The following is a 14,448-nucleotide window of genomic DNA, read 5'->3' as shown; positions in this document are numbered from 1 at the left end:
TGCTCATTAAACTTATCTTTTATTTATTGCTTTTTCATTCAAACATAGTTGCATATCTAATCTTGTTTCATATTCTACATGAACTTGAGTTTTTTTTGAAGCATTTATATTTGCTCCAATTCTATTTAACAACATTCTGTCTTATAAGGATTTTAAATCTTTAAGCCCCTACTTTTTGTTATATTTCTCTTAAGTATTTTCTCATATGAAATGAATTTTACTTTGATTTCTTTGAGTTAACCTTAAGCAGATTTCAATTTTTTCCATGATATGGTTCTTATTTGAAGTTTTTTTAAAAATGAAATAGTTATGCTTCCCTTTAAATGACTGATCCTAGATTTCTAAAAAACTTTGAGTAACTGTATGGATTTTACTTTCTCCCCTTTAACCTATGTTTTATCCACCCAGATTTTTAGTTGTGCTAGAGAGAAAGCCAGACAATGCAGAATATTTCTCGTTAGTGGCCTGACTTGACTTTTTATACTGGAAAACAACAGTCATGTACTATGTGGTAGAATACAATATCCACATGAATTCTAACGTGAAATGATGAGCTTTAGAGAGTATTAGGCTTGACTTGATTTGTATCTGGCCTCATAACCTTTCCTTTTAGGTATTTTGTATTTCTCTGCTATGGGAGAAATTGATGGAAAAGTTTGCAAAATCCTACCATCCTAAGAGGTGTATGTGATAATGCACTGTGGTCCATGTGATGACAATGTGGACACAGGGTGAGAGTCACATCCAGAGGGGAGGGTGGGAGGAAGGTTTTCTCTTTTTGATGCAAGGCAGGGGACCTTGAGCCATGAGCAAAATCCCAAAATACAACTGTGAATTTATGCAAGTGAAGAGTGGCAAGGGATGGAAAGAAGCAGGTCAGGCCCCGGGAACTCTGAATAACCTGAAGTGGTCAGAACATCATATGTGTATGGGAGGGTAAGAGATATGGGGGGAGGGTTTAATGGTTGGAACAAGGACAAGATTGTGGCATTCTAAGGAATTGGACATTATCTGAAGTGTGATGAGAAGCTGCCAAATATTTTAAGCAGGGAGATTGCTTTCTTAGATTTGCCTTTTTTAATGTTCCTTATGGCCAAAGTATAGAACATGGGTTTCAGGAAGGCAAATTCAGAACCAGGTATATCAATTGGGAAGTTCCTATGTGAACCAAATGAGAAATCGCTTTTCAAAACAAGACCAAGAGGGAACAGGGAGGTTGGGAGAAAACAGAAGCAGTTCAGGTCTAGGAAAAAGTGTTGTGGGACCATTGGAGAAGGATAGATGTGAGATTGGCCACATAGTACTGCTGGTGATGAGGAACAAATTTAGGTGTTGAAAAGAACCAGGGTGTCACCTTGGTGTAGATCTCTCCCAGTTATGGCTTGCTGAATACAATCTGCCACATAGAGCCAAGTTTCTGATGTCAAATCAGAAAACTCAGAATAGTGACATTGATTTTACTTTAAATATCACCTTCTCTGAGATGCCCTAAGTATGCTACTATCATCTCTTACCTAGTAGCCTAACTTGATTCTTTGCTTCTGTTCTTAACCCCTGCAAATCCATTATCCACATAAAACCAGAATTTTATTTTATATTTTATTTTTTGCAATACTAGGGATTGAAACCAGAGGTGCTCTACCACTGATTTACTTTCCCAGCCCTTTTTATTTTTTGTTTTGAGGCAGGATCTTGCTAAATTGCTGAGGCCAGCCTTTAACTTGCCATCATCCTGCCTCAGCCTCCCAGGTTGCTGGGATTACAGTCACATACCCCCATATCTGGCCAGAATAAGCTTTTAAAAACTCCGGTCGGTGGCCTCAAGGGCTTCCATTGCGCTTAGAAATCTAAATCTTCTGTTGCTCACAACACTTTCCATGTTTTGGCTGCTTGCCTAGTTCTGATTGCATGTCTTGACACACTCGCTTGCAGACACCCTGGCCTTTTGTTTCTTGGACGTACAGAGTTTCTTCCCACCTCAAGGCTCTTATGCTTCCTCCTCATTGCCATTCTTTCCCAACATGCTTAACTCTTCTTCCAAATCTGATCTCATATACTACTCTTCTTGCCCATGCGTACCCCAGGGCAACTCTCACTATACATACATATAGGGGATTGAGCCCAGGGCACCTAACCACTGAGCTACACCCCTAGCCTTTTTTATTTTGAGACAGGGACTCGCTAAGTTGCTGAGGGCCTCACTAAATTGCTGAGACTGGCCTCAGGATTCCTCAACTTGGAATCCTCCTGCCTCAGCCTCTTGTGTTTCTGGGATTACCAGCCTGCCCTAGTTTTAATAATGATAACCTGTAATTATCTGTGTACTTGTTTGTTTGATTCTTTCATGAGAATGTAAATTTACCTAGAATAAATACTTGATCTTTTTCACTTGACCAATTGTCTCTTCACACAGACCCCAGAAGAGTGTTTTTTAAATGGTAAAATGCGAAAGAGTCCTCTGGGGATTGTGAACACAGACTGCTAGGTGCACCCCTAGAGTTTCTGATTCACTAGGTCTGGGGTGAAACCTGATAATTTGCATCTCTGATAAATTCCAAGTGATACTCATGCCCAGCAGGTACCTTTGAGAATCATTAACCTGGAATTGGAGTTGGCAATAATTTTATGTAAAAGGCCACAGATAATACTATCTTAAGATTTGCAGGCTATGTGGTTTCCTTCACAGCTATTCACCTCCACCTTGATAGCACGAAAGCAGCCATGGACAATCAGTAAAGGAACAGGGGTGGCTGTGTTTCAGCAGGATTGCTCACAAAAGCAACCCGCTGTATGTAACCCACAGGCCATGGTTTGCTGACCCCGGTGCTAGAAGATAGTCACTTTTGAGAACTGTTGATCTAGTTAAGATCAACACGTGGGCTGGGGATGTGGCTCAAGTGGTAATGTGCTCGCCTGGCATGCGTGGGGCGCTGGGTTCGATCCTCAGCATCACATAAAAATAAAATAAAGATGTGTCCACCGAAAACTGAAAGATAAATATTAAAAAATTCTCTCTCTCTCTTCTATCTTAAAAAAAATGAATTAAATATGGACAGTGGTTATCTCTTAAAAAAAAAAGATCAACACGTGACTCTGTTTCTGATCTGGAAAACAGGTAGGTGATAGATGCTTCAGTGGCGAACACATCATAACCCTGGCCTTATGAAGTTGACAGAGTCGTAGAGTAGACAGGCAGAGAGCCACACCAGGAGTCAATCTACCACTTTGTGACAATGAGGGGAAAATACAGGGTGCTCTGAAAGGTCGTAACAGATGCCTCTGAGAATGAAAGGAGCATGCCCTTGCTCCCAGCTGAGGATTCTTTAGTTGCACTGAGAGGGGAAAATCAGAAGAAAACTTCTTTTAACTTACAGTTTTGCATGCATCCCTGTCCATCCCTCCTGTTGGCGGCCACATTTTTCTTGGTCTTCTCTTAGCCCAGCCCTAGTTCCCTGCACTCTGTACCTTCTCAGGACTTAGTTAGTCTCAAAAAAGCCTCATGTCCCTTGTGAACTGCTACTCTGACTCTCTGTTCCTTCTCAGAGAGATACTCCTTGAGAAGCCTCGGGGTTGACTGTTCCCAGTTGGTTCACCTCCCAAGCTGTTCTTTTTTTTCCTATCTCCATTCTAGCTAGAACTCCCATATCCAGACATTTGTTCCTTCTTCCCCATTAAAGCCACTCTTATCAGGACCACCAAAGATCTTTCTCCTTACAAATGTCAGGGTGGGGCTGGGGACGTGGCTCAAGCGGTAGCGCGCTCGCCTGGCATGCGTGCGGCCCGGATTCGATCCTCAGCGCCATGTACAAAGATGTTGTGTGCGCCGAAAACTAAAAAATAAATATTAAAATTTAAAAAAAAAAACAAATATCAGGGTGTTTTCTCAGTACTGACCTTACTAAATCAACCCCCCCCCCCCCCAACAGAGTTGCCTACTCTTTACTTCCTGGGACACTTTCTTCTCTAGGCTTTTTATTTTCTTTCCACCTCACTAGCTGGTTCCTTCTAGATCTTTATCCTTTCTGCCAGATAATTCCATGCATCCAGCGGCTTTACCTTCTATTTTTACACTGATGATGATAGAAATAATAACTTCTGTGTATTGAGCATGTGTTGTGGTTAACACATGTATGGTTTGAATTCTCACAGCACCCCTCTTCCAAGATGGGTGGTATTATTCCCATTTTACATGCTTTCCCAGAGTCACACAACTACTAACTGGGAAGCCAGGTCCCATCCCAGGAATCATTCTGTTGCAACCCTCTGTGCTGAGCTTTAGATGCAGGCACACAACCAAGATCTGACATCCAGATGGCCAGCAGGCGCCTCACATCTGAACTGTCTAAACCAGAACAACTAGCTCAGGGCAGAAATTCAAGTCATCCTTAGTTTCTCCTTTTTTTCTCGTACCCCATGATCAAATCCCCAGAGGTTCCCCTTTCCTGTGCCTACAGAACATAGCTCAGCTCCTTTCTCTTTTCACCACCTTTGCTGTTTTCACCCCAGATGAGGCAACTTCCCTTCAGCATTGTTCTCCTTCCATAGTTCCTCCCACGCCCTATAGATAGTGGTGTGTTTGTAAAGCATAAACTAGCTAACCCAGTGATTCCCTTATAATAAAGTCCATCATTCTCAACTGGGCCTAGACTATCTTCCATAACTCAGTTGCTACCTAAGTTTCAACTGTGTCTCCTTCCCTTTCCTTTCTCCACTACTCTGCTCACACAGGTTTCTTGCTTTACCTTAAATACCCTGTGCTGCTCTCCATCTCAGGACTTTTACTCTTGCTGTTAGTGTTAATTTGATTGAAATATCTGCCCCTGAGAGACCTCTAAGTGTTTGCTTAAACAGTTTCTAACCGCCTATCTAAGTCTTTCTATTCCTTTTTCTCCCTATTATTCCCTAGTGTCTGTCCCCTCCCTTTTTTTCAGAGTATTTCTCTCTACTAAAATTGTAGTGTATACCTCGTTTATATTTATCACTTCTCCCTCCTTCATGTATAGGACCTTTGCCCATTGACCTCTGTATTCTTAGCATCAGGCATGCAGTAGGGACATAAAAGGTATTTTTTAATGAATGGATGGATGGATGTTTGTAAGAATAATGCTCTGGATTGCCTGGTTTAAAATCCCATTTCCACCACTTAGTAAGTATAATGTCTAGAAAGTTATTCAATTTCTGTTTTTGCCTCTTTGTCCCCCACATTTTTTATTGGTATATTATAGTTGTATATAATGGTGTAGAAAGTTGTTCATTTTCTTTAAGCCTTTTTCTTTCCCTTTGACATGAGACTAGCCAATAGTATAATTTTCATAGAGTTACAGAAGTAAGATCAGAATAACCCATGTCAAATTTAAAGAACAGTTCCTGGTACAGCTGGTTGAGATATTGCATGCATGTAATCTCAGCAGCTCAGGAGGCTGAGGCAGGAGGATCACAGGTTCAAAGCCAGCCTTAGCATCTTAACGAGGTCCTGTCTCAAAATTAAAAAAAAAAGGGGGGGTGAGGATGTGGCTCAGTGGTTAATGCCTCTGATTCATTCCCTGGTACTAAAATAAAGAAAGAAGGAGGGGAGGAGAGAAAGAAAAAAAAAGGAAGGGAAGGAGGAGAAAAACCAAAGAAGGAAGAAAGGAAAAAAGAAAAGCTAAGCTCCTGGCACAAAATAGGCTTATAAATGAGGGTTGGTGGATAGAAGAGAACATTGCAGAGAGAAAAGAGCTAGTACTGTGCTTTTGTAAAATAGGGAATATTTTGAACTAGTTAGGACTTTTTTAAAAATATTTTTTAGTTATAGGTGGACACAATATCTTTATTTTATATTTATGTGGTGCTGAGGATCGAACCCAGTGCCTTACGCATGCTAGGCGAGTGCTCTACTTCTGAGCCATAACCCCAGCCCCAAGTTAGGACTTTTAATAAACATAAATGACCTCTGAAAATATTCTCCCTCCCTCCCTCCCTCCTTTCCTTCCTTGCTTTCTTTTTAGTATGCTTTCCATAATTGTCCTGATTTAATTGGGGGGTGGGGGTGAGGAACAGGTGGCTAGAGATTGAACCCAGGGCCTTGTGCATACTAAGCAAGCACTCTTCCACTGGGCCACATTCCTAACAATTATCCTAATTTTCACCATAAGATAAATAATACTATCTGAACCTATTTGTTCTTGGAAAATGCAATACTGATTGAATTTTTCTGGTGACGTACAAAACCTCCTTGTTGGAAATTCATAAGCAGTCTGCTTTGGGGAAGGAGCTCAGATCAAGAAATGCTGTTGATATTTGAACTACTAATTACAGATCAAAATGTAGTTGGGGGCTGCGGTTGTAGTTCAGCGGTAGAGTGCTTGCCTTATATGTGTGAGGCACTGGGTTTGATCCTCGGCACCACATAAAAATAAATAAAATTAAGGTATTGTTCATCTACAACTAAAAAAAGTTATTTTTAAAAAATGTAGTTAGTTTTTTGGTGCAAGGGCTATGGCAAATCTGTTTATGTCAGTTTTCCTGCTTCATTAAAGCACTACCAGAGCCTTTAGGGAAGGGAATCTAAGAATTTTGTCTTGATTGGTAGTTTAATGAGCTTATAAACTTATTCTTGAAGAAATCTTCAGAATATTAGCATTTTTTTCCAACTGGTGATTTTTCAATAAACAAGCAATCTTTTTCTTTTTGCTGAAAGATTCCCATGTAGTATGTAGTTCTTTTTTTAATATTTATTTTTTAGTTGTAGGTGGATACAAAATATCTTTATTTCATTTTAATGTGGTGCTGAGGATCGAACCCAGTGCCTCACATGTGTTAGTCGAGCATTCTACCACTGAGCCACAACCCCAGCCCTATGTAGTTCTTTTTAAAGGGAAAATAATTCCCCCTCCCCAACTTCTTCTTCTTTTTCTTCTTCTTCTTCTTATTATTATTTTAAATATCTTTACTTTATTTATATTATTTATTTTTTTTATGTGGTGCCCAGGATCTGAAAATATTCAGGAAAAAGAAAAGGAGGGAGGGAGGGAGAATATTTTCAGAGGTCATTTATGCCTCACAAGTGTGAGGCAAGTACTCTACCGCTGAGCTATAACCCCAGCTCCTATTATTATTATTTTAATATTTATTTTTTAGTTATAGTTGGTCACGATACCTTTATTTTATTTATTTTTATATGGTGCTGAGGGTCTTGCACGTGCTAAGTGCGTGCTCTACTGCTGAACCACAACCCCAGTCCCTCCTAACTTGTTATTTATTTTGAAATATTTCAAACCTACAAAGAAGATGAAAAAAATAGGACAATGCAACCTTATTATTTGTGGGTTTTTTTCTGACTCACTGGAAAGTTGCAGATATCATGATAATTGATCCCTAAGTGCTTCCATGTGAATGTCCTAAAATCAGTGATGTTCACTTAATATCATTATCCTATCCAAAAATTTAATTAAACTATTGTGCAAATAGTTTAATTTCAAATCTCCTTATTTAAAAAATACAAATGTTAGGGCTGTGTGTATTTGTGTACCTTTTAATCCAACATCTACTCAAGGTTTATGTTGAAATTGGTTATGGCATTTTAAAATCCTTTATTACATTGGTGTTTTTAAGAATCTAGGCCACATTCTGATTTATATGATCGTTGCCCTGAGGTTAGATTTAGGTTGAACATTTTGTTAAGAATACTATGAAGTTGATGTTGTGTACTTCATGTGGCATCACATCATTAGACAGTTACTGCTAATGTTGAAATTTAACACATTTGGTTTCCAGCTCTCTTCATTGTAAATGTATCATTTCCCGTATTAATAATAGGTATCTGGGAGTGGACTTTGAATTGTATCAATATTCTGTTTCCTGTATACCTTTCACTCCATTATTTTAGCATTTATTAATGATCCTTGCCTGAGTCTGTTTCTGAGTCTGGGGTTGCAGTATGGTGATTTCCTAGTTGTTCCTTCTGCATTTATTAGCTGGCATATATATATATTTTTTTTTTTTAAGAAGATATTTCCATTTTTTCCTCCTTTTCAATATTCAGTATTATTGTAAACTGATGGATTCTTCCTCTACTCAATGTGCTGTCTTCTTTTTTTGTTGTTGTGACTTACTTGCCAGTAGGAGTCTGTGTCCAATTGAAATGACCCCAGGGGTCTTAGAGCTATTCCATCTTTTCTGGCACAAGATATTCTAAGCTCACCTTATACTTTCTTACCATACACCAAACTGGGAATCTACCATTTCCTCTCAGAGCCCAAATTTCTTTTAGTGAGGAATGATAATTTAAATAAAAAGATCTGGGTGTATGATATGCTTAGAAAATAACTTTGAAAATATTGCCCCCTGGTACACACTTGTAATCCCAGCAACTGGGGAGCCTGAGTCAGGAGGATCATAAGTTCAAGGTCAGCATGGGCAACCTGTCTCAAAATAAAAAACAGAAAGGGCTGGGATGTGTAGCTCGGTGGTAGAGTGCTTCCTTCCCTTTTCTTTCCTTTCCTTCTGCCTCTATCTCTCCCACCTGACAAATGACCACAGCCTTAGAGAATGTTGTTGTTTGTTTGTTTTTGGCACGGGGTATTAAATCCAGGGGCACTTAACCACAGAGCCACATCCTCAGCTCTTTTTTGTGTTTTATTTAGAGGCAGGGTCTCACTGAGCTGCTTAGGGCCTTGCTAAGTTGCTGAGGCTGGCTTTGAACTTATGGTCCTCCTGCCTCAGGCTCTGGAGCCACTGGGATTACAGGTGTGCTCCACCGAGCCTGGAAGCCTTGGAGAATGTTTGTATCCATGGTGTTGCCATCAGGAGCTCCTTCTGCAGTGGAGTTTGTTAAGGAGGCTTTCTGCAGCACTCCAGTTGTGGAACCTCGATGTGTGCCTTAGAGAGCTCTGTGTGATGGAGCAGCCCAGGACTGTCTTATGGCAGGCAGCCTGTGATTGGGATCACTCCTGGGGAACCAAAGGAAGCAGGAAGCCAGTTACAGATCTCAAGATACCACATTTATTCTGCAATTAAATGTTTCATGAAGTGAAGGATATCACCTTTCTTAATCCTACCTGTTTGTTTTCACTGAAATTTAAAGTTCTTTTTTTTCAATAGCACCCAAATTTAAAGTGTTATTTTTTTTACATTGACACCCCAAGGGACATTTTTAGGCAGTTTTCCCCTAATTTATCCCCATCATGAAGTTTTAATAGCTCAGATACACAGTTCATGTACTGTTTGCATTTATGCCTTACACATAAAACGAATGAGATTGTTTTCATTGCCCAGAACAGTTTCTTTGTCCGTTTTGAGCTGATAGTACTCTTATTGAAAATGCACAGAGTAGATGTAGAAACAGAGGATAAATCTGATTTGTTTTAATAATCCATTTTATAGTATAAGAGCATATTTTAAAGTGTCTTTTTCTAAACAACAATGTAATCTGTCAATTATTTCAGCCCAGCAGTGAGCTTTTGATCATTTGAAGGGGACACTTATCCTATCACTACAAAGATAGTAATTTTTCATATACATGAAGCTTCAAAGGCTACAATTCTAGTTGTTTACCCCTTTAAATAGGAAACTGGAACTTTTGATAATAATGGGGAATGGGGAATTCAATCTTTTCCAAAATTATCTTTCTCTATGAATTCCTTGATGGTACTATATTATTTGAATGTATTTTAATATATAAGGGACACATGCATTTTTCCCCTCAAAATCTCTCCTTTTTCCTACCTCAAGCCCAAATAAAGAACTCTTGAGTCCTTGGGGAAATAGAAATAGAGGTGCTGCAGTTAATTTTACCTTTTTGCATTATGCATTGCAGACTATGGTATATGATTTGTCATTCTCTCGCCATCCCCCCCCCCATCCCCAAGCATTTCTCTGTAGGTCTTTTTATTATTGTTTCCTGCCTGTCTGTCTGTCTGTGTCTCTCTCTCTCTCTCTCTTTTAATCATTGTCTTTTGCTTTCTTTACATCCTCCAGTATTCCTTGCATTTCTGTGTTCCTTTCCTCTTCCTTCCTTCCTTCCTTCCTTCCTTCCTTCCTTCCTTCCTTACTCTCCTACATGTTGTCTCCTTTCTTTTCATTCAGGACTATGAGAGTAAATTGCAGGCCTTGCAGAAGCAAGTTGAGACCCATTCCCTGGCTGCAGAAACTACTGAAGAGGAAGAAGAGGAAGAAGAAGGTGAAATATAGAGACTGAAACCTTCTCTTATGTCTTTTGGATCTGTATTATCACATTAATCCCTTATTTGTTATGAATACTGGGTTCCTCAAAATTGACCCACCATTTGTTGACCTTGTACTGAACCAATATAAAGGTGATTTATAAGATGCTCAGTGCTGAAAACACAGGCTGTGATCTCTGGAGTAAAGGTGAGGCTGATAGTGTTTTATAGCTTCACAAGGTTTTTGAGCAGTCTTCACATAAATCTTTTGCGATGTTTATGTATATTATCTCATGTTATTGTACAAACGAAGTTCATATATTCAAGTAAATACAGAGCTTACTCATTGTTAAGATAATTAATTTTCTAGATTCCTAACTGAAGACTTTGGAATGTATCCGTACTTTAAAGCCATTACCAGCTAGCTTAGTTAACTTTTCCAGAATTTCTTGGCTGAATTCAGTCTCTCATTGTTAGTTATTGCCTTATAATAAAGTCTTTATTTTTAAATATGTAAGTGAAACATAACCCTTTTCCCTATATTAGAAGAGAACTTTATCTGCATTCCTTTGTTTAGTATATATACCTAGAATATAGTAGACACTGATTAAATTTTTACTAAATAGATATTTTCTAGTTTCATTACACTTTGGTTCTCTACCCAAGTTGTCAGTTGTCTCAAAAATTCAAATTAAAAAAGAAAGAATTCAAATTAACTTTGAAGGAATTCTTTATGTGCTAAAGTCTTTATTTTTAAATATGTAAGTGAAACATAACCCTTTTCCCTATATTAGAAAAGAACTTCATCTGCATTCCTTTGTTTAGTGTATATACCTAGAATATAGTAGACACTGATTAAATTTTTACTAAATAGATATTTTCTAGTTCATTTTATACCTGAGACTGTATTTTGACAAGAGCTGGAGGGACATTAATAGAAAAATGTTTTTCTTGGCTTTCTGAAAAAAAATCTCAACTTTTTTTAGTTTTCTACTGTTAAATTTATACCTTTAAGTTCTTTGTGTCCACCTGCCACAAATTTATTCCTTTTCTGAAATAAGAGGCAATACTGTGTAGTAGACAAGTGCATGTGCTCTGCACCCAGATAGTGTAGGTCCAGTCCCAGCTCCACAGGTTGTGTGACCTAACAGTCCCCTGCCTCTGTTCCCTCATCTACTAAGTGGGGTTGGCAACAGTACCTCCTATTCAGGGATTTATCATTTGCTATACCAGGGATCAGGGACTTTTTAAAAAAATATAGCACCACATTAGAATATATTTTAAAATGAGAGAAAATTTTATTTATTTGGTGTGCTGTTTCAAATTTTTTAAAAATTCTGCTTTTATAATATCAACAGAATTTAGTAAGCTTTACTAAAAAGAAAAGCAAAAGCAATTTAATGAATAGAAACTGGAAAATAGCTTGATCACCAAGATAAAGTAGAGAACGGATATAATTTCTTACAGCTGTGAGATGACCATCAAATGTACTTCCTTTGCTCTTTCAGTACCTTGGACGCAGCATGAGTTTGAATTGGCCCAGTGGGCCTTCCGAAAGTGGAAGTCTCACCAGTTTACTTCCTTAAGGGACTTACTCTGGGGCAATGCCGTCTACCTTAAGGAGGCCAATGCCATCAGTGTGGAATTGAAGAAGAAGGTACGCAGGGTGGCAGGAACACTGTGGTCTGGAGGCAGAGCTGAGCCTGTGTGTGTTCATTTAGACATCACCTTGAACTAACCTTACCTTTGGGGGAGCTCAGGTTCTTTCTGCATTCCTTTGTTTAGTGTATATACCTAGAATATAGTAGACACTTTAAATTTTTACTAAATAAAATTTCATAGAAATAGATATTTTCTAGTTCATTTTATACCTGAAACTGTATTTTTGACAAGAGCTGGAGAGACATTAATAGAAAAATGTTTTTCTTGGCTTTCTGAAAAAAATCTCAACTTTTTTTAGTTTTCTACCTTTAAATTTGTACTTTTAAGTCCTGTATGTCCACCTGCCACTAATTTATTCCTATTCTGAGATAAGAGGCAATACTATGTAGTAGACAAGTGCATGTGCTCTGCACCCAGATAGTATAGGTCCAGTCCCAGCTCCACAGGTTGTGTGACCTAACAGTCCCCTGCCTCTGTTCCCTCATCTACTAAGTGGGATTGGCAGCAGTACCTGCCATTTGGGGATTTATGAGGGAATCAAAGAATGGATGCATATCAAGCACTAAAAGTCATGCCTGAACATGGTAAAAGATGTTCTTGTAATTATTACCAAAATTTTACACCAAATCTTAGATTTATCCTTATGTATGTCCCACTGTTTAATAGTCTCTTGTCTGGTAAGATTATAGCCAGAGACCACATTAAACATTAGGAAGGCACATAGATGACCTGTCTTTGGGAAAAGTCATTGTCTGCCTTTAAGGCTCTATTCTGCTTCTGCAAACTGTGATATCATTTTCTTCTCAATCTTGGAAGCCCTACTCATTTTATAATTACTTATTAACCACTGTTCTCCTTAAGTAGACTAACTAAAGGCAGGAACTCCCTCCCCTACCCTTATTTCAATGTCTTGCATTCATTAGTATTTATTGGTGAAAATACAGGGTGGTAACAAGAAATAAATTACATACCAGTTGTGGTGATAAATGCCTATAATCATATATATACCAGTTGTGGTGGTAAATGTCTATAATCCCTGCTATTCAGAGGCTGAGGTTCTACTCATGAGGATGGCAAGTTCAAGGCCAGCCTCTGACTTAGTGAGACCCTATCTCAAAATAAAAAATAAAAGGGCCAGGGATGTAGTTCTGTGGTGAAGTGCTCTGGGTTCAATCCCTGGTACCAAATAAATAAACAAATAGGGGCTAGCTCAGTGGTAGAGCACTTGCCTAACATGTCTGAAGCTTTGGGTTCAATCCCCAGAACTGCAGAAATAAAGTGCGGTAGGTGTTTTTCATTCATCAAACCATTGTGTATGTGTGTGTGCTACCTCAGCTTCCCAAGGTACTGGGATTACAGGTCTTTGCCACAGCACCTGGCTGCCATAGTAAGTACTTCTCAGAGTAGTAGTCATGTAGTCTTCTGAATTTAAAATTGGAATACCTTGATGTGTTCCATCAGCTCTTGTGAAGGACTGGATGTATTCTTGGTCCACCTTTTGGTCTCTGTATAAAGTTCCACAGAAGTCTTCATTTAATCAAGTGAAGTAGACTTACTGCAACTTTAGTTTATATTTGCAAGGCTGGGGAAACAAACTTTGTAAATAGGCTCATTTGAAACTAGGATTATTTCCTGTGTTTAACATACAGGCAGCTTTTTCTTCTTCTTTTTCTTTAGCAGATAGTCCATAGCACATACTACAGGTTTCACCTTTTTCCCATGGGGTATAATTATATTGTCTTGTCTCTGAAGTTTACCTGCTGAAATGTAATGGTTTTCACATTTGTCCATGGTTTATTCTTTCCATTCAGGTACAATTTCAGTTTGTTCTGCTGACTGACACACTGTATTCCCCTTTACCTCCCGAATTACTTCCCACTGAAGTGGATAAAACTCATGAGGAGAGACCTTTTCCTCGTACAGTGGTGGCAGTAGAAGTTCAGGATCTGAAGAATGGAGCAACACATTATTGGTCTTTGGAGAAACTCAAGTATGCACACACTCAAAAGCTGCTTATTTTATTTAGGGAATAATAATTGCTCAAGTGGACTCCCTCATGTTTTCATTTGAGGATGTGGTTGCTTTCTTTCCTGTGCTTTCCAAATGCTATTGCTGGCCTGTGATATTGCTAACCATCCATTACCTTCTAAGTGAATGAATCATAACACTCCTCAGATATCTGATATTTAAATTTGCCCTCCATTGTATCTTTTCTGTCCTGGACTTCATGGTGATGATTAATAAAAACAAAGTTATAATCTAGCTTCCTTTACATTTAATATGGTGAGATAATTCCCACTGAATGTATTTGAGATGTCACATACCACGGAACATTTCACCTGTGATGGTTGACTCTCTGTAGGTTAGGTGGCCATTCTTGAATTTTGATGGCTTCTCTGTAGACTCAGACTTCTTAGATACTGAGGATTTTGGTTTCAGTACTTCTGGCTTTCTTTTTTCTTTCTTTCTTTCTTTCTTTTTTTTTTTTTTTGTGGTGCTAGGGATTGAACCCAGGGCCTTGTGCATGTAAAGCAAGTACTCTACCAATTGAGCTATATACCCAGCCCTCACTTTTTAAAATACTTATTTAATTTTTTAGTTGTAGTTGGACACAATACCTTCATCTATTTTTATGTGGTGCTGA

At 38.6% G+C, this 14,448-nt stretch overlaps 1 protein-coding gene across 5 annotated transcripts in view; it reads left to right on the top strand.

The window, feature by feature from the left end:
- Positions 1 to 14,448, top strand: part of Kif1b (kinesin family member 1B) — a 152,021-nt gene that overhangs the window by 90,161 nt on the left and 47,412 nt on the right. For all 5 annotated transcript variants that reach the window (XM_076861327.2, XM_076861325.2, XM_076861324.2 and 2 more), the window contains 3 exons: positions 10,066 to 10,159; positions 11,651 to 11,799; positions 13,616 to 13,794. In XM_076861327.2, the coding sequence (XP_076717442.2) occupies positions 10,066 to 10,159; positions 11,651 to 11,799; positions 13,616 to 13,794 (422 nt within the window). The remainder of the gene's footprint in view (positions 1 to 10,065; positions 10,160 to 11,650; positions 11,800 to 13,615; positions 13,795 to 14,448) is intronic.

This window comes from Callospermophilus lateralis, chromosome 7 (assembly GCF_048772815.1).
Source record: "Callospermophilus lateralis isolate mCalLat2 chromosome 7, mCalLat2.hap1, whole genome shotgun sequence".
Lineage (NCBI taxonomy): Eukaryota > Metazoa > Chordata > Mammalia > Rodentia > Sciuridae > Callospermophilus > Callospermophilus lateralis.
Note: the sequence above shows the minus strand (reverse complement) of the source record. Positions and strands in the feature narration are given on the sequence as shown.